The 20,775-nt window shown below is 44.2% G+C and overlaps 1 protein-coding gene across 1 annotated transcript in view; it reads right to left on the reverse strand.

The window, feature by feature from the left end:
- NEURL1 (neuralized E3 ubiquitin protein ligase 1) overlaps positions 1–12,837 on the reverse strand; it is a 149,779-nt gene extending 136,942 nt beyond the window's left edge. The window contains exon 1 of the mRNA XM_071563972.1: positions 12,533–12,837. Coding sequence (XP_071420073.1) covers positions 12,533–12,617 — 85 coding nt within the window. The 5' untranslated portion in view covers positions 12,618–12,837. The remainder of the gene's footprint in view (positions 1–12,532) is intronic.
- Between the last annotated feature and the right edge of the window lie 7,938 nt (positions 12,838–20,775).

Raw genomic sequence — 20,775 nt, forward strand, 5'->3', positions numbered from 1 at the left:
GCATTGCTATTAAAATGGAATAGTCACAGGCTTAAACTATATTTGGGTTATTCACTATCCAAACACCTGAAAATAGTCCAATGACAGCAGCTGTGGAGTTTCCCCTTAAATCTAGCCCATCTAGGTCTCCATCTCGTACATGTATTTCTAGCTTGCCCATCAATGTGACCTGCAGACAAAATAAGCCATTTTTCATACTGCAACCTTCCTCCATAGGACGTTTTTCCTATTTCTTTGGGTTTTATTTGAATACATTAGGAGATTTTAACTGTCATAAATAATTACAGCATCTTAGCATTTGATGAAGCACAGCACAAGGCAATTTGTAAGTAGCATTAATTTTTGAGGCACAAGATGGCTCAGAGGCACCGGAAATGCAGCAACTTGCCTGGAGTTTATGGGTCAGCTGTTCTTCCTCACCCTGAGTCTTGGTTCAGCTGTAAAGAAGTCACTATGCAAGGGCTTCAAGATGGCCCACAGGAAGATTAAAAGGCTAAATAGTAATTACTTGTTTTACCCTCAATAATAGGGTAAAATACTCATTAAGGAGGTGATACTAGAAGTGAAATAAATTAAAACTATCAATAACTAAATATAAACAAAAATAAAGGCCAGAAGCTATTTTAGGTGATGCTACAGAAAAAAATTAAACAGAAGCTCAAAAGACTACTGGTAGGAAAGAGAGTTAGCAAAAGCAACCAAGAGATGTGGTGGCAATCATTTCCAAGCCAATTAACAACTTCCCTAGTTTGGACATTTTTTAATATGCTAAAAAACATAACATTCAAAAATCCACCCCCAACCCCCTCCAGACAGACATGTTCATGTAGAATTATGGACAATTGTCAGGAACTTTACAGCAATTATTACAATTTTGTGACAATGCATTGTATTTACTGTACATTTACAATGCATATGACTTAACTGTATTCTTCATGATGCTTGGATGATACTTTGTGAACAAGCAATGTCACAAGCAAAGACACTGGGCTCTCTAAACTCAAGTATTCTGATGCAAATCCTGAGGAATGTATAACACCTAGAGTTTTCTGTTCTGATGGTCTGAGCAGTACCTTTTGGCCAATAACACATAACAGTAAAATGCAATTCTACCAATATCCAGCTGGAACTCTCCAACACTATTTAATATGTTTATTCCAAAAATAACTCCTGCTTTTAACACTTTCAAATTTAACAGATAAACCTAGGCAAGGACATAAATACTTGGCATCTGTCACTGAATTCAATCAGCTCCCTGAATTAGAGCAAAAGCATCCTGTTCCAGCTCTGCTACAGTACGTAATATGGTTTGGGTGCCTCTTATTAATAAATCCCTGCTCTAGCCCAGAAGTGCTACTAAAAAGCACACCTGGGAGCATTTTACTATATATAAAACCTCTGTTCCAACAGCAAATTTGATCTGCCTGCAGAATCTAATCACAAGAAGGCAACTCTCCTTCCTGCCGAACAGGCTACAGCATGAGAAAGCCCATGTCCAGAAAGCATTTCACCTGCCAGCGCCTGTAATTGCTTATGCCTGGGAATTCAAGCTGAAATACCAGAATCTCGACTGGGAAAGAATTTGCTAGCAGTATTGGGCTCCAGGTCAGCCAGCCAGCTATGTCCTTTAGCTCTTGTGCTTCTAACAATATTTAAGGATGCTTCTCGGGGGACTGCAAAAGAAGAGCCCAAGTGAGTGAGTGGTAGCTGAACACCATTGCCTCCTCTCAGAAGGATGCTGCTGATGCTTTGCTGGGCAGGGAGGGAGTGATGTGGGCAGATGCAGATCACTCCTGCTCAACTGGGTCAATGGTCTGGGAAGACAGGTAAGGACCTCAAGTCTTAGTATTTCCATAGAAGGCAAAACTGGATGCCGAGTCTGGGTCACATGAACTCTATGGGAATTGATGGATGTAGGACTAACATGTTCAACAGATTAATTGAGTCTTCCTCCTGCTGAACTGTGGTGCAAATACAAATAAATCATTTTACCTCTCTATACATCAGTCTGTTTTAGGGCAAGGAAATGGCACAAGCTCTTTCCTGCCTCCCTGCAACAGCTGCAGTGAGGTTCTGTCATCGCTTTAGCTCCTTCATGAGAAGGTGTGATAAAGGCATAGAAGATTCCTACAGTTGACCATGGCTGAAGAATGCACATGTGCCCACTGCCATGCTCCATTGAGGTGCCTGGATGTGTGCCCATATGGTGCTAGTGGAGAGCTTCCTCCAAGCCACATGCTAGGAAAGACACCCTGCAACAGATGAGCTGTGCTGGGGTTTGAACAAACACTCAAAGCCTTCCTAACTACTCTCATATAGCAAAAAGAGAATGGTTCAAATTTCATGGGGCTCCAGCTCTACAACAGCCATACTCTCTCATGCCTCCTCCCATGGCCACATAAGAAAACTCCACAACAGTTTAGAAAGTGACTTACAGTCCTCTATGGAAAAGGGTTATGTTTGTCCACACGCAAAGGCTGCAGGAGGTCCTTTTCAGCTGCTCCTGCTCAAGAGGAGCTTTCCCAGGACCCAGCATTTCTCACTAACTTCAGGTGCCTCATGTGAAACAGGCCAGGGGGTCTCCCAGGAAGGGTAAAAAATGAGGATTTGATTACCAGCAAGGCATCAAGAGGAGCAGAGAGAGGTTATTAACCTTGCCACCAGCCAGCTCTTCCTTCCACCATGGAAAATAAGATCAAAAGGAAAAAAATGTTTTCTCTGTGCTAGCTATGCCTCTGTGAAATTTTCTAAAGACTTTCTGTTGGTTTTGGATCAGGTCCTAAACCCATGTGGACAGAGCTCAGTGTATCTGGATTATTTATTAGCAAAAGGGTTCCCTCTGCAATCAAGCATGTACAATACCTTATTAAAACATTCCCTGCTCTGTATCTGACCCAATAGAGTTCGCATGAAGAAGTTCTCAGCACACTCTAAGAAACGCTGCTGGACTGAGAGTTGTCATTACTTCCCTCATCTCAGTTCCTCCATGGCCTTATCTAAACTATGTCATAAATCTTCTGGGTTTTCTCTGAACTCTCCTCCTCCTAGTGACATTCTGTACTTCTGAATAATGTTGTCTCCATATGAATTACAAGGGACACAGTAATAATGCTCCGGCAGAAGCAAGGGAAGCAGTGGGAAAACAGCTAAAAGCTACACTGAACTATTTTCTTACTTGTAATCTTCTGTCATACTCTGAGTTGGAAGATTAGATAACGAGACTATTTATAGCAGCATTGCTGGATGTGTATCACAAAACCTTTATTGTAAGACCACAGCAAGTATAAAATTTTAATTTTGCCTGCAACTTCCCTGTGTCACAGCTTCATTTGCAGCACAGCATTTTTCTTTTCTTTTGCTGTGGGGTTATTAATAATGGATGCAGCATTAACATTCCCAAATCAGGAGTTTACCTTTAGTCACTGTTCCCACACATCACTCGGTAATTTCTTCTCCTGGGCTTCATGTTGGACTGACAACAGGAGACTGACAGTATCTGCTCAGCCACCAAACGCACTTCACATGGGCAAGAGCATCCACAGCTCACCGTGTTCACTGCTACAGGCCCCACCTACACAACTTCTGTGGTGGAGATCTTAGGCTGCTTCTTAACCTCTCTGCTAAGTCCTCCAGTACATGCCAGAAGGGTCTCAGAACAAGTGTCCAAAGGAAATGCACTGGACACCAGATGATCTCCAGGGGCTATGAGACGCTCAGCAGATGGCAAGAACTTTCTTCCACAATTAATGAAGGGCAGGTTTCAAGCAAAGAGGTGCAAAGCTTTAATTGTCAGTACTTATCACTTGGTATCTCAACCCTAAACCTTTAAAAACAAAAGGTATTTGTGGGGTTTATTAGGGAGAACTTTTTGCACCTTTATTTTATTTCATGCCTGTTAAGGATGTGATTGTTAAGGAGTCATACCATTAAAACACATACACTAAATGATGTACAGAGATGAGAGCAGGAATGCAGAAATCCAGTACTAACATCAGAGGTCAGCCAAGACCCTCATTATATTTTCACTGCATTTTTTAATAAAGAAAATTAATTTCAGCTACTTCTCCTCTTCCAGTATTTGATGAACATAATCAATTAATGAGGAACATTTTCTCTTTTCCATTTTATATCACATCTATTGAAGTGACTCACTCACGTAATATACAGATTCTGTTTGCAACATTTACAGTTATTTGTGTTCCATCTTCTACGGTGACTCAATATTCTATGGGAAACCATATCTTCCCTTCCTGCCGAGTAAATACTTGTTAAGTATAAAAAATTGGCATTCAACGTGGACAAAAATGATCTTGCAAGACAGAGAGATATTTAGAAACACGATGGCACCAGTTGCCTAAATCAAAAAAATTATGAGTAATTCCAATACAATTAAATGCCATATTAAAGAGGCATCACTTAAGGAGGAGATTTGAACTAACCTTCTGATGAAGATATGGAATCTGTGTGGTAAATAAGCCCTGCATCCGCATCTGCTTGGCTTATGTGGCCAAAATCTGTCCAGTAGTAAGTTACGACCCAACCCTAAGCTTTACATTAGATGGTGCTGATGAGCAGCAGAGCATGAAAAACAGTCACGTCTCCATCCAAGTAGCAGTTAAAGGGAAATCAAGCAGAGCTTATGCCTAACAGTGGATAAAAGATGATCAGTGGGGTTTTTAAATCATATGTTGATATATGGGCAGTCAATGTCAATTAGAGTGAATCAAGCACTACACGATTACATTTCTTCTAACTGGGACAGGGTGTGAACCACAGTTTTCAAGAAGGGTGAAGCCAGAGGGATGTTCAGACAGGGGCTGCTGGCAAAGACTTTCATATTCCCATTCAGCTTCCCAGGTAAGAAAACCATTATTCCAAGTGTCTCTGCTAATTCCACTGGAGACAAAGGATCCCAGATTTCCAGCTCTGCATCCCGAGGTTCCTTGGCTCATCAGAAGTTGGGCTCTCTCTTTGCTAACTCACTGGCTAGTTATTAACAGCAGCACCAGCTAGTTACAGAGCTCCCCAGTCATTGCTTTGCTGAATTCATCTTCTCGAGTCCTGGCACTAGACATAGGTTGTGTTCTGGTCATATAATAAAAATTATGAGATCAAGTCAATATGGAATCCCTGCATACACCCATGCACATGTGTGTAAGCCCACAGATGCAGGAACAGCTCAAAGTTACCACTGTGAAGCTCAAATACTGAATACAAAGCAACAAAGGAGGAGGGAAACATCATGAGCAATGCCAGTACTTTTTAATTTATTTTTACTAGAATGTTATTACTGTTTAAAAGAAAAGAAGTTTACATTAAGTGGAATTTTTTAAACTGAAAAACCTGCTATGGCATTTTATTGCTGAGGCTGACAGCAAACTATTAACATTTACTTTTCAGAATTTTGCAGAAAATAGCCCTATGGTTTAACCTGACAGTTTTCTGAGAGCTGAGAATTGTTCCCTGTGTTTCAGCAAAGAGTTGAACTGAGGTAGACTAATGGAGGATTGTATAAACACAATACTACCATGGCATCCTCCACCCTATAATTTTAAAACACAATCCTATTTTAAGCCTGTAATTGACAGGCCAATAACCAGTAGTGTAAACATGAACTAGTATCTTACATACAACAAGCTTTTATCACCTCGGGATCCCCAAGAATGAATGGACTTACCCCACTTCAATTTTAACCACATAGTTGCATCAACCCAGACCTTAGTATGGGTAAGTATCCACATGTCTGCCCTCCTTCCTAGCTCCTGAGTTAGCAATGCCCTAGTTAGCCAGGTTCAAAGGTAGCCCATATTCATCTATACACGTCTACTCAGGAGAAACTTTAACCATTGCCAGACCCTAACTTGTAGTTAAAATTCAGCTCTCATCCCCAAAACTACTTTGGTACCTGTGGCACAGGACTGAGCACCTGCACAGTGCTGTGATTACAGTGAGAAACTACTTTGGGAATTGGGAGTTTGCAGCACAGGACTGAGCACCTGCACAGTGCTGTGATTAAGGTTAATCTTAGATCAACCGTTTCTAGATGGAGACAATCCTGAAACATGAGTGTTGCAGATCCCCCTCCTTGAGACAGCTCAGAATTGGATTACTCAGATGTCCTAAAGTTTCAAGGCAGACCAAGTCAGGACATGTGTAGATCCCCAGCTTGAAATAAGTGCCTCCATGAGGGGACGCACTGTAAGCAAAACAACATGTACTTATGTACTTGCCACAGGCAACAATTTCAGCAATGCAGAAGTAGCTGGTTCCTGCAATTATTGTAGCAGCAGTAGGTAAGAACAGCTGCCAAATATGAAATCTTCCAGGCCTCTGTATTAGAAATCTTCCCAGATATGGGAATATCCACACAAGCTGCTATTTTAACACTCCAGGAAACAAAATGAAGTGGGGACTACTTACGTTTCTGTCATTGAGAGGTCAGTGTAAGCAAAAAGAACCTGCTTTCTCTTACTCCAAAAGAGCCTACAAATGCATAAGTAACTGTATTCATCAAAATCACAGTGTTCAGGAGACACAGTCTCATCCAAGAAAGCTTGTACAACGACATTATCACAATCTCTTCTGTCTCCCAAATGAAGCCTGTGTGTGACTTTGAGGCTTTCATGGCAATGAACCACTCTGTAAACAACCAGACAAGGATGCTGATGATAAAGAGGATGGATCTGGCTAGAGACCAGCCAACACCAGAACAGACTCTATCCTTCTGTCTACCACTGCAACATCTGAACGATCTAGCTCCAGCTTTCAGTGTTGTGGAGCTCTTATTTCAGCACTATCCTTATCAGTTAAACACAGGTAGCCTTAGGAAGAGGCCCCTAGGAAGCCAATATGAGCAGGGCAAGTGTGTGGTCTTTGTATCCCGCAAACTTCAAAGGATTCCTCTTTCATGACCTCCTCCAATCTCCCATAAAATTGGACTGATTTTAGCATCCATACCATTCACTATTAATGAGCTCTACTGAGCAACTAACTACTGTAGATGGTTACAGACTCCTTCTGTTCAAAAGGAGGAGAAATCAGCTTCATTTGATGTGCTCCTAATTCTTCTGCTGGAAGAGAGAGTGAAGAGTGAGCTCTGCCTCTTCTTTACATGCCAGTTATTTCCCATCCTGGTTGTCTCTTTTTCCAGAGACAAGAGTCCTAGTTTAGTCAATAATTCCTTATATAAAATTAATCCAGACTTAAACTGTCCCTGCTGTCCTCCTCTGAACATTTTCCAGTTCTGTGTCTTTTGGTTTTCAAGATAAGCCTTTCTTGCCCCTGAAAAATACAGAGAATCACCCATATGCAAGACACTGACAAGCTGCATCAGTACTTGCTCCACCAACAGGCTTCAGCACCTTATGAAAAGGACACTTGGAAAGGAAAAGTAAGATCAATAAATTGTTGCATTTGGAACAATTTGAGTAATTTTAGGCAGTTTAAATGCAATGAATCAAATCAGTAGCTTGGGAAAAAATTTAGAGCTTGGGCAAAGGTCATATAAACCTGAGAACCTCAGGCAGGAAAAACTTTAGACCTATAAACCAGACACACTGACAGGTGAGAGGGAAAGAAGCATGACCCAGGACAGAATGAAAGCAGAAGGGCAGAAAGCAGGAGGCATCCTTCAAAACCTTGAATGATGAAACTTCTGACTCTGTAGGTCAGAAAAAAGAAAATTAAATAGGAGAAGAAAATGAAATAGTATTTCAAAGAAGAACCAATTATGACAGCAATGGGAGCTGAGGTTATCTCACAACATCACTACTGGTATCCCCCATTTCACTGCTTGTACGCCACCTTCTAAGTCCCACAACCATCAGTTGCTGATGGCCTTTCACTCCCCCCTTAGTTTTATTTAGTGAGTGCATAAAATGGAGCTAGCAGCAGGATAGCCTTTCAACAATATACAATTATTGAAATGCCTACACCAGCCAGATTACTATCTTCTGCATGTATTTTACAAGCTCATAAAACACCAATGAAAGGAGAAAAAATGTCTGACATATTTATGTGTCAGTAGGATATAATGATTGGAACAGCAACTGCAAAAATACAGGCAAAGACTGTACAATCATGACTGGTACCCTCCTTGGGCCAGGGAAAGCAGGAAAGCCTCTGCTGCCTTGGTAAAGTGCTGCACAATAGGCTGCCATTCTGGGGGCTTGCAGCCAGAAGGGTGGCAACACCCTTCATCAAATCACTGCTGACTCTGACTTCTGGTTTCCTAGCAAAAGGACAGACTAAGAACTGTCCTGCCAAGGTACCAATCTGCTTCATGTGATACTCTGGAGATATAAACCTCAAATCATCCCATGGAGATCACTCAGATACGTTAGTAAAAGCTGTCTGTATGAATGAGCACTAAGTACAGGCGACCATGGAAGCACCCAGCACAACATGACTCAGACCTTGATGGGAGCCTCCAGATGCCACTGTAATACAAATGAAAAAGAATAACCCATGAGTAATCACCCACTGCTGAAAAGAGAATCCCTGACAGTTCAGGCTGTTACTGTGATATTGTGCATACATTCTGTTGCATATGATACTTTTATGATACTTTAACCCGTGAGAAAATCAACAGGAAGACATCCTGCTTGCTGTCACTCACCATGGAAATCTACCTTCCAAGGCAAGAGGGGGTTCAGAAAGAGCACCAAACCTGAGCAGGAGGTGAGAGGAGAGGATTTAAGGAAGCAGACAGTAATACTTAGCTTTTACAATGTAATATTGATCTGCTGTCTACAGCAATGGCTAAGACTTCTTGAAGCTGAGGATGTGGAGACAAGTGAGGATAAAGAGCCACTTGTCCATGGAACACAGATACAGGATACAGGTCTCATGTCTCACTTCTGACCCAAGGATTGGCAAAAACTGCATGTCTGGCATCCTGGACCAGCAAATCTAGGAACTACACAAAAGCCCTAAAAGGGTACACAGCCCACACATCCAGCAAGACTGAGCAGCACCTAAGGAAGGAACGCAACAGTCAGAGATTGGGAAGATGTAACACTAGTCAAGGACGGGAACTTACCAAGTCGTATCAGCATTAGGAAGGAGAGTTAAGAGAAGAAAATGAACAGACCATCTTAGAAGAACCTTGGGGCAGGGAAATGGGTTGAGCTGAGGACTTCTGTCTTGAGAAACAACAGAATTCTCCTTGGATGGAACACCTCAAGCCAGACTGCCCAGACACAAGCAAATAAACAGTACACAGAGTCACTTGTGTGAAGGTTGATCTTTTTCATCTCAGAATTTAGGAGATTAGACACTGCTGGAGTTTTCCCATTGGTTCCATTCCAAACAGCCATACACACCTTGTTTGGTAGTTATCACAAACCATATTTCAGAGAGGGTGGACAGCAAAAATTCCCTGGAGTTTATCTGGCTGCATTGTTTAGGAGATTATTACCAGATAATCATAATCTTTTGCTCAGCATTAGAAAAGTACACAAAGGATCACCTTCTGTCATCCCTGACAAACAAATACATCTGGGTCATGGGAAGGGAAATACCCACAGGAATGCTGAAAATAATCTCACCTCGATCTCCCCCTCATGATATCACCAAATGACAATCTCCTTCCAACCACTGTCCAGGACTTCGAGTTTAACAGCTCCATCAGGACCATGGCATCTGATCAGCTGTAGTCCTGGAGGACTTCTGTTTCCCCTGACTTTGGTTTTTACTGTCTCCAAACCAGCCAAAGCCTGAAGGCACAACTGTGGCACCAAAATCTGGATTAACAATCCAGACATGACATACTGCTTTGAAATAAGTCATTCCAAAGTGCTTGCACAGAGCAATTTCTAGTGAACAGCAATGTGAAGTTCTCTTATGAAGGGCTGCTTTTATGAAGCAACTCTAAAATCATCAGTCAGCCTGGGGTTCCAGGTTTACTCTTGCAGGCACCTTCTGTAAAGACCTGCCTATTTTAGTTACTCAGTTTTAGAACTGCAGCTGAAGTCTCAGAAAAAAAAGTCGAGAGCTTTCCTCCTGATGTATGACCATCATGAGCAAAGCAAGTATTCTGCCAGCCATGTCAGCTTTCCTGAGATTTCTGTGTTATGCCTTTAACACCACCAAAAGCATCGCATGGTCTTCAGAAGATTTATGTAACTAAAGGTGACCATTTTTAGCTGGACTAACAGAAGGTTATAAAAATTTTCAGCACATGTAGGCAACAACTCTACCATGTAAAGATGTCTTACTTTTGATATAGCAGAGATGATCTTGTAAGGTAGAGGGCCTCAGTTCAAAGTCCCCAGACCACCCGGAAAACAATGCAATCACAGCTTCTTCTTTAGTAAGAATGAGCTCAAATCACTCCTTGGCACCAACTTAGGAAGAGGTAGTCACAGAAGAAACTACTAGATGGCAGCCAACTTATCAAAGTTCAGTATCCGCAACACTGAGCCAGACACTGGTGGAGTAACAACTGGGGACCTTCAACTATAATTCACTTTACAGAATGTTAAATGGCAGATATGTAACAAAACTGTATGACATTCATACTTCCACTGCTCTGCCTCGAGTCCATTTTACGGAAACCTGTCAAATGCAATCAGACTTGTTTATTACACATTTAAATGGAGGACCTGAGGCAGTCTGGTTTCGAAAAAAGACAGAAAAGGCACATATTGTCCCTGGCAGTTGCTTGGTTTTTACAACAAAGACGATGCCTTGTTCAGTCTTTATTCCAAATAAAAATTATTTCAGTGCTCTGCTACATTACAGTCTTGAAAACATTTCTGTTTGCTGCCTCAGCACAGGTAGAAATTTAGTTAAAATTGAAATTACAGGAAGAAATAAAGAAACACAGTGCAATTAACACACAACTTCCACTCCCACCCCTCCAAAAATCAGGTGATTCATACAGAGCATCTTCAAAATCTCACATAAGCCACTGATAATGGATTAAGTGGCAGTGTCCCTTCTGGCTCCAGTTTATAAATTCTTATCTGCTTAAGGTTGCTCCATAAAGACTTCCAGCTGACAGCATGATTCTTAAAGAGACAAATCCTCACTGGCAGTTTACAATTGCATACCAACTACTCCAGCATTGCATGTGCTTTCATGTTTGCATTGATAGAGGATGATGGTTCACTGGTTAGGGTTCAGTACCCCCCTCCTTGCAAGTCTAATTTTAAGCAGAACCATTGCCTGGGCTTAGTTTCTGATTGAGTTTGTCCATGGCAGAGCAATGAGCATTCCTGATGTCTCCCTGCATGGCCATTAAAACAACCATGATACAATCACCCTCAGTTCACACAACTGTACCGAATCATCCAAGCAGAGAGGAAAGGAGCAGAGAGGTGTAACAGAAAAACAATGCAAGTATCAGAAAATCCTTCAGTATAATAACCAGTTCCACAGCTCATCATTAACTATTTCCACTCCCCCAGACCATGCCACTCCCCTAGACCATGCCAAAGAAGTATCCAAAAGCTCAGTAAAAATGAGCACCATCCCTATTTTCCGTGCCGGTGACTGCAAATTCTGCAACACACAGGGGAAGCTGCAACAGGTGATGATCTGAAATGGCTGTGGCAGCAGCACCTTCCCTCATTCCCTGCTTACAGAGAGATGCCTGACATTCTCTGTTGCCCACCATTCAGTGCCTTTGGCTGTGAAAAAGAGCCTAGTGAAGGGGTACCCAGGTATTGTTGAAAATACGTGGTCTGTGCAGCTGCCCAAGGAAATCCCTTTCATTAATGATGGGTCACTTTCTGCGACCACCCTCTCAGCTTACCACAAAAGGGACTAAAAAAGGGCAGGCATAGAGGAAACCTTGGGCAGTCTCTCCTGCTCACTTATAGAAGTCACCCCCATCTCATTTGGTCCCAACCGGTCCCCAGGATTTCAGAAAAGGGACTTTACCCTTATGAGGAACAGAATAGCCACATAAGCCAGACGAGGAGCCCCAAATACTGCCTGTCCTCCTCCAAACAGGACTGACAGTCCCATGCACACACACATTCCTGGAGCACCCAGAAGAGACACCAAAGCAAAGCCCTCATTCACCGATAAACACTTGGGGATTCGCTGGTGGCCCAACTCCTCCGACTTGTTGTCCCTTGCTTTGCCGGGGCAACTCTGCCAGGAAGGATCTGTGCACCAATCAGCCACCTATGGAGCACTGCCGGCGACGAAACGATAGTACTGGGAGCAGGGCAGGGGAGCTCACACCGCGAGAAGGCACGGGGTGTCAGGCATGGAGCCATCCCACCCCCGGGTGCCAAGGGAGCCCAGGCTGTGGCAAGGTGTCCAGAATGTCTGTCCGGCGTGGGGTACTCAGGCTGTTATGCGTACCGAGAGATCTCATCGCAATTTGGGGACCCTGGGGTACTCGGAATTTGTGTCCTGCCTGGGTGCCCATCCCACCTCGGGGTGTCCAGAATACCCATCCCCCTTCGGGCTGCACGGGTGCTCCTGGTACCGCGGGATACGGCAGGTGCTCGTCTTGACAGGGATACTCAGGATGCCGGGGGTGCTCGGGGTGCCGGGGGTGCCGACCGAGCCGTACCTTTGAGGCGGTGGTGGCGGGCGCGGTGCAGGCGGCCCTGGCCGCCGCGGGGCAGCGCGGGGATGCTGGAGAAGCGGCTCCCCATGGCGGCATCCGAGCCGGGCCGGGCCGGGCGGCACCGCGCGAGGTCTGTCCGCGGGAGCTGCGGCGGCGAGGGCGGAGGGCAGCGCTGGCTGCGAGGGCGCCGAGAGCCGCTGCCGCCCGCCGGGCCCCCCGCCCCGCGCTGCCGCCGCGCTGCGCTCGGTCCGCGCCGCTCGGTGCGCCGGGAGGGGCGGCTCCTCCGCGGCCCCCCCGCCGCGCCCCGTCGCCATGGAGACAGATGTGCCGCCCGCGGGGGGGCCGCGCCGCCGCGCGCCGCCCAGATGTGCCACCGCTGGCGCGACAGGTGGGGTCACGCGGAGCCTCTCCCGACCCTCACCCGCCCCAGCTCGGTCCGGACTCAAGGATGCTCAGGAAGGCAAAGACCGAGGGGCAGACGCAGGGTCAGGGACATCATCGCCCTACATCGCCTACCCGGGCCAGTGCTGGGCTAGACCTTCCTCACACATGCTGGCCCTAAATACGCTTCCCCGGAGCCAGACCAGAATCCTCCCAGGGAGGAAATTTGTGGCTAACCCAAGAATTCAGGCCCTTCAAAGAAGCTGCATCATGCAAGAACACCCACCCACGCAGACCTGCTGTGCTGGGATGCAACTATCCTAAAATAATTAGGATTCTCATGGGTGCAAATATGTCAGAGCAGCACTCGGGAAGGCAAAGCAGGTGGACAAGAAGCTCCTTGCCCAGACCTAGTGCAAGTGGACAAGCAGGCAGATAATCAAAGGGGTGAGGAAGTCCCTTACTGTTCCCCAACCTACCCCTACTTTACTCACCCCAGTGGCTCAAAGCAGTGAGGAGCCCTAGGCAAGCTTAGGGAAGCAGAGTGGGTGAAATGTGGAGGTGAAACACTTCTTTAACAGGTCTCCTATGAATGGTCAGGAGCTCATACTGGTGAAGGGTGAGCACTGCCTGTACAGGTGGCCTCTGAAAGCTGCTGCTATATAAACACTTCCCAGATGAACTGGCACTGCCCTGGGTGGCTATAACCCTCTGTGCAGAGATGAGCCTCTGCGCAGCTCCATGTTCCAGAGCACCCATTCTACAGACACAAACTCACTCATACCTGCACAGGGCATGCCCACATGGCTCACTTTCTTGCCATAAGAGAGAAGGTCCTGTGTTGAAATCACACCTGTCCACTACCAGATGTGTTGCCCATTCCGGAGCCGCCCAGGCCAGTGAGTTGTTCCAAGAAAGCATCCAGGACCATACAGGGTAGTGAGGTTTCCCTTGTCCTCATCCCAGCACCACCTTGGCCACAGGGGATTTTCTGCTGTGATGAGCACAACCCAAGTCCTGAAGGAGTTCAGTTGGTACCACCTTAAAATCAATCCACAATTGATGTTGTCTATTGCATAACTACATTACCCTCTTCTTTAAAGGTGCCTGCAAGTTCTGGAGCCATGGTTAGAAGCTTCATCATTACTGTCCTCCCTAGCCTTCGATTGTGCTATGGGTGAGATGTGCACCATGTTTTTGCATCCTTTGTCATTCTTTCAGAAGTAGAAAGGGATGACCACACAAGTCAGAGTGCTGCCATGGTTGTGTGGGGTTGAACTCCTGCTCGAACACAAGCCCTCTGTGTTCAAAGCTGCCAGTGTATTGGGTCCTGCTCTAGCCACATGATAAATCCACCACCTGCCTCCACATGCAGGAAGCTCATGAGCTGAGGTGGACCAGAGATTGAGACTGAGTCACATCTTTATTTATATCCTTTGAGAACACTGTATTTCCAGCCAGCTCATTACAGTGAGCCCACAAAGAAACACAGTACTGGAATGACCCTTAGATGGACAACTCCTGCTCCTCATCATACAATATCTTTCATCCTACTGAACTTAATTGTCTTCAACCAATAAAAAATATCCCTGTTCTGTTTCCATTCTTTTTCTCTAATGTCCTTCTCTGCTTGTCCTTGAATTGCAAGAGGTCTTGAGAAAGGACTGTCACTTTTCTGGGAAGCTTCATGTTTAGTGTGGCAGAAAGAGGTAGAAGCATAAGGCAAATTATAATGGAAAGAGGCATCTTTCCATTGTTTAAAACAGAAAAAAGAAAAGGTACCAGAGTTTTGGACTGGGGGCATAGGGGACATCCATATAATAGCACAGGAAACATTTCTGTGCAGTCATCCATTAAATGACAGGCACTCACGCGTGCATCGTGCACGCTGCTAACTGTGCCTTGTGTGATGGCTCAGCGCCTGGTACCCCTGCTCCCAGAAGGACTTCCTGCTTTCTGCTTCTACCAAATCCACTCTGAGTTTTAGGCACCAGTCACCAATTTAACATTGGTACCATAGTGTATTTGACTATACCCCACAAAGCTGATGGATTGTGTGCTCAGCCAGGTCTCCTTTCACCCTGAAGAACTAAGGTAAGGTGCAATTATATCAGTGAAAGGAAGAAGCCTATTAGATCTGCTCTTTCAACTTCCACAAGGGATGGGCTTGGCTTTGCCTGACACAACAGCCTGCAGTTCACACCATGGGGAAGAATGCAAAACAGCACTAGGGGTTTGGTGTGATCATATCTTGCTTCAGTTAATCAAAGAGTCCTTGAATTTGCTTCTGACACTGGTTTGAGAAGGAGTGAGAAGGAGGGGCTGCATGCTGTCCTTGCCAACTTATGTTAGCTCTTCCTGCAAAAAATGTTGAGCAGGGTGAGAAATATGCTCTGTGATCACAGGGGCCCTCGATAGACAAAACAGGATCACACTGATTCTGGCTGGGTTTTTGCCTTTTTCCTGTGCTCTAGCAAAAGGGAACATTGAAACAGCTTGCTAAAACTGCAGGGCTTTTACACCATCAAGTCAGGACATTCCTTCTTTTTTAGTGTTAGTTATATCAATTGAATTGGCTAATTAGGGACATGCAATTTCTTGGTACTGACCCTGTCAGGTGTTGGGGGTCTGGTGCAGGGTATGCTGTGGGACAGAACAGGATGAGTTTGCACTGAGAGTTAAAACTCCTCTCCACCTTCTGAATTTGTGCATGGGCACCTGCCTACCAATTTGTAATTTGTGTTTAGAAGTCAGTGGAAACAAGGCAGCCTCTCCAAGAACTTCATCTAAAGCTAGTATCAGCTCCAGGAAAAGTTCTAACATCATGATTATCATTATGAGTAAACACAAGGAGAAAGGCACTAAACAGTCACATCTGCTCATGGAACAATGTCTGCTGCCTTGAGTCAGGAAACCACCCATCAATTCTCTGCTCAAAAACTGGGTGCAAGGATGAGCTTCCACTGTTCAGCTCAGACATATGTGAAAGAGGAGAGAGATGTGATGTGGAGGAGGATTTCTGAGATGCCTGGAGGGGAGTGTCTATGTGCAAAAAGAGCCTGCTGGATGATGGCTGGACAGACTGCTAGGTTTGGTACACAGGGATGCTTTCAGACTGCCAAGGAGGTAAGATCAGATAAGTGCATTTGCACCTGAGGACTCTGGTTATGTTGTGAAGATCTCCAAGTCTGAAGCACTGTGCAGCAATGAAACAAATGTAGCTAAACATTCCCTTTGAAAAGCCTGTATTTGTGCCTTCTAGGCACATCATCCCTTGAGAGTTTACACAAGAAACCAGATAACCACAAACAAGGTATAATTACGAAGAATCACAAGAACAGGGGCACACATGAAGCCTGAGCCACCATTGCCTGAGATGTGGGCAAACACATGTCAGAATTTGCACCCTAAGAGGATGCTCAGAGCAGAAGGTGTGACTCAGGGAATAAGTGCCACAGGATAAAACAAGGCAGTGAGTGGACACTAGTCGGGTCCTTTTGGCTTTGAAAATCATGGGATCCAGCAGCCTGGACCACTCACTGACACACATGTCAATGAGAGTGCTAAGCAATGGGACTTACAATGGCTTGACCACCTGTTACACACCTTATGAACATCTGTCTCCTCAATAATCCAAAGCAGTGAACACTTTCCTCATTCTTCCTGTTTTCCTCTCTTTTCAAATGGAGACACTGAGGCAGCAAGCTGATTTGGCATATGTGGCACTTAAAGCAGCAAAGAGACTGAGGATGGGAATATGCTATATGTCCTTTCCAGAACAAGGTTTGATCCATTGGCCTTGTTGATTTCACATACCCATTAATATAATTCTTTGCCTTATATATTGAAAAAGGATCTCAGGTTTCTTTCTTTGCTGTAATTAAATGCCTGGCATCAGAACTTCAACAGATGTCGAAGAAAAAGACACACCTATCCATGAAATTAACAGATCTGCATGCTGCAGAGAGAAAAGATCATCTGGGAGATACTCACTGCACCTAATTGTTGGGCAAATCTCCTAATTTATGTATTTTTAATTGCCTGAAGGACAATGGCATTCTTGATGTGGTATGCATCACCCAAAACCAAAATGCCCTGAAGCCACTCCATCAGAAAAGATTGCCCCCACTGCTGTCACCTCTGAAACTGATGCAGAGTTGGATGTAAGAGTCAGATGGGACAGAAGTAAACTCGTTATTTATTAAAATAGGACAGGATGACAAGAGTCCATTTTTACTGACAGGTGAACACCTTCTTACTTGTGGGTTTCTATGTCTAACAGGCCAACAGATTTCACAGCAGCAACCAGCACAGCCTGCAAAGATACTCCATGAAATACTAGGTCAAAGTGAAGAAGAGAGAAAAGATCTGTAGATGTGAAGCCTCATGAACAGTTATAAAATGTTTAGTCTCAGACAGCAATCAACAAAAAGTCATCATGACAGGTGATCATCCAATTTGGTGTTCACTAAATCCTAGGTCACCTCTTTTGTAAGAAATGTAAACCTTGTTTTATATGAGTGGGACAGGAAAGAAGTGTCCATCTTTCATGACACACTGGCTTTACAGTGTGCAGACTGGGAAAAAGTGTTTTGTGCAGTGATCTTGGTATTTCAGATTTATTCTCTTTATTTTCTGACCTTTGTATTTTCATTTCTTCCATTCATCAGCAATGGATTTGCATGAGAGCAGAAGCTGCAGCCTGACTTTAAAGGCAGAACAGTATTATTTACATGACACTTTGGTTCCACATATGTACACAGTTACCCATCCTGGAAGCTGCTGGAAACATGATTCTCCTGAATTGATGCTTGTGCAACCTAACAGGAATGTCTCCAATAGCATCGAGCCAGTAGACTTGCTTTCCTAAGCTCTTCAGAGCCCCAACTCCATTCTGCAAGACAGCAGGGTTGTCTCCTGTATTTAGTTAACCCTGACTTCCAGCTCCCATGAGCCTGCCATTGTGCTCCCTTCTCCTTTTCTGTAGGAACTAGCCTGTGCTCATGTATACACACTCTTCAGCCCATTCATATCCCCTGAACCTCTGGCCTATTTCCATCACTGTACTCCACACTACACAATTCATACTCATTTTTGCCCTAAAAGCTCTGGCAAAGCCTGTCAGCCTTGCTTGGCTCTCATCCCCAACAGTTGTTCAAAGTCAGCATTTTATTTGATATTTTTCAGAAAGACAAAACTTTCAGAAGAGGGACAAAAGCACCATCATCTCAAGACAAAAGGAATCCAGGGGAGAATAAACAGGGTGGTTAGAAATTAAGAATTTTTTCCACATATCCTGGTCACATTTGTGGAGCTCTGACATAAAAATACCAGTTATATTCATGTAATATTTTGGTGAGGAGACTTTAAGTCCCTTTTAATGCAAGTATATTGTGCTACTCACACTGGGGAACTCAGTGGGCCTGTTGAACCCCAAGCGGATGTTATAGCAACCCCAAGACTGCTTCCTCCCATATCAGAAATCTTCAAGAGGCACATTGTGCCATATCCCAGTGACCCAAATCTCACCACTAAGCTGGGGCATACATGAAAGGCCAGTACTGAGCAGAGGATATTTCCAGGGGAATCATCTCCTCCCTATTTAAAAGGTCCTTTGATCTACAAGAGAAATCTAACAGGAATTTAGTGCAGTTAACAGTCAAACCTTTGATCTTCCCTTTGGAGTTTCACCAGCTGTCAGACAGCCTGAACCCCTACTTCCAGCAATATGAGCCAGAGTTTTCTCCCTTGCATATTACAGTGAATTTGCCACCACCACCGATTTACCAGTGTTGCAGGGGTTTTTATTCCCATTCACATTACTTTGGGGTCATTTCTCCCTTGGAACCCTTCCACAGACAATAGACCTTCCCTTCAGTCTCACCTTTCACATCTCTGTGAAAGTGGCAGGTATTGCTACTGAGATGACGGACATCCTGCTGTTGCAAAACATAGTCTGAGGGATACTTGACTTCTAAAGATCCTACATTCTTTCCAGATCTAAATGAGTTTAAGTTAATGGAGGGATATTTCAAGACTTTGATGACAGATGCCAGTGCCAAACTCATATTCTATTTCTGCATCAAAATATTTGCTCTTAATTAAATTTACTGTGCAAATTAACAGTGGAGGTGCCCAGATTTCTAATTGGGTCATTGCAAGCCAACTTTACATCAAGCTGAGAAGTCAGCAACCTTGAGGAATATTGGGAAAAAACCCAAATATTTACTAAATGTGGTAGATTAGAGAAAGGGGAATTGTGTTAATAATGTTAGTCTGTATCTCTAAATGTGTTTGAAAACCTCAGTACCCAAAATGGTGGCTTCAGTTTTCAAAGGGAAGGCACCCAACAGCTTTGGTACACTGGTCAGTGGCCAGCTGTCAAGGTACTAAGCATGTCTTGACTCTATGTGATGTTTTACCCACAGGTGGAGTTATTTTACAGTAGTATTTCCCAACAATATTGCACAAAAGGACTGGGAATGTTTTAAAAGCATTTTGGTTCAGGTCCTTTTCCAGCTCAACACATTCCTCCCTGGAAGTGCTACTGACAGCCCCTGACCCCACTGCTAGCATGGTGATGGATTGACCTAATCCTATTCCTATCCAGACCCCTCAAACTTTCACCATCTTGTTCGAGGATAGCAGTGTAGCTTCACATCTTTCAAGGTTTATAAGGTCCAAATAAAGCAATAAGGAAAGTCTGTTTTATTTCTCAGTCTTCCACAGCCTTCAGAGCCCCCAAACAGCTAACGGCCCCCTAACACCATCACACAGAATGAAAAAAGCAGTACCAATCAGCCAAACAACCAAAGAATCTTCCCACACAAGACTCAACCTTAGACTGGTCATAGAAACAGGATATGTTCAGTACTTGTCCTCCTGACAAGCTCCCATCCGAGAAGGTCAGGTTTGTAGTCCTTGGAGCTGAACACCACCTTCAAAGATCCCTAGACAGGCTGAGACTGCTCATTTATTCCTCCCTCCTGGTCCACACAGGAAGTCCCAGGCAGACTGCATTGAAGTTGGCTGAATCTCACAAAGGTGACCTGGAAACCACAGCAATAATCTTCTCTACCCAGTCTACAGAGCTCTGCTGGTGCTGCTGGTTGTGGAACCTGCTGGTAGGATCTGAAGTCACCATTTCTCTTCTTTGCTCCTTGATGCAAATGGTGGGAGCCAGTGGAAGCTCAGAAATGTCAAGTTTGGTATCATAAAGCTTCACTGACTCTGAAAAACAATTTATAGTGCATCAGGATGAGGAGCACTTCCCACCAGGAGAATATCACAGACTGCTGAATTCAGCAGAACAGATGCAACTAGTTCTTTTTTCAAGGGTATAATCCAGTCCCACCAGTGAGGATTAACCTCACAAATAAATAAATATTTGCCTTTATTTTTGTTTAACAGCCAGAATCAGCTACTCTGAGTTTCAAAACTGTTCTCTTGAAATGTACAACTAAACCAGGGAGGAACAGAGGACAGCATAATTCCCCAACAGCACTTATTTAAATAATCTTGCTGACAGATCTGTTCTTTTCTCAAAATTTCCAGTCTGCACAACAGATCACAATATGAAATCAGATACTGTCACTGAGCTCTGGTAAATGGGAACATAAGGACTAAACACTCCCTCTCCATATGAATAAATACTCCAATTCGAACCACACCACTCTCATTGTTCATGCTGTCACCAAAATCCTCCAGGCAGCATTACAGCCTCGTAACTGAGCAGCACCCATCATTACTCACTTCACAAGCAGATATAGATTTTCTGCTCTCATTTACTGATGAACATGTTCCTGACATTATCATCTCTTCTAAAAACTTCTGCATGAGTTATACCTACTGGATTCAAAAGGAAA

Source organism: Pithys albifrons, chromosome 9 (genome assembly GCF_047495875.1).
Source record: "Pithys albifrons albifrons isolate INPA30051 chromosome 9, PitAlb_v1, whole genome shotgun sequence".
In the NCBI taxonomy this organism is placed as follows: Eukaryota; Metazoa; Chordata; class Aves; order Passeriformes; family Thamnophilidae; genus Pithys; species Pithys albifrons.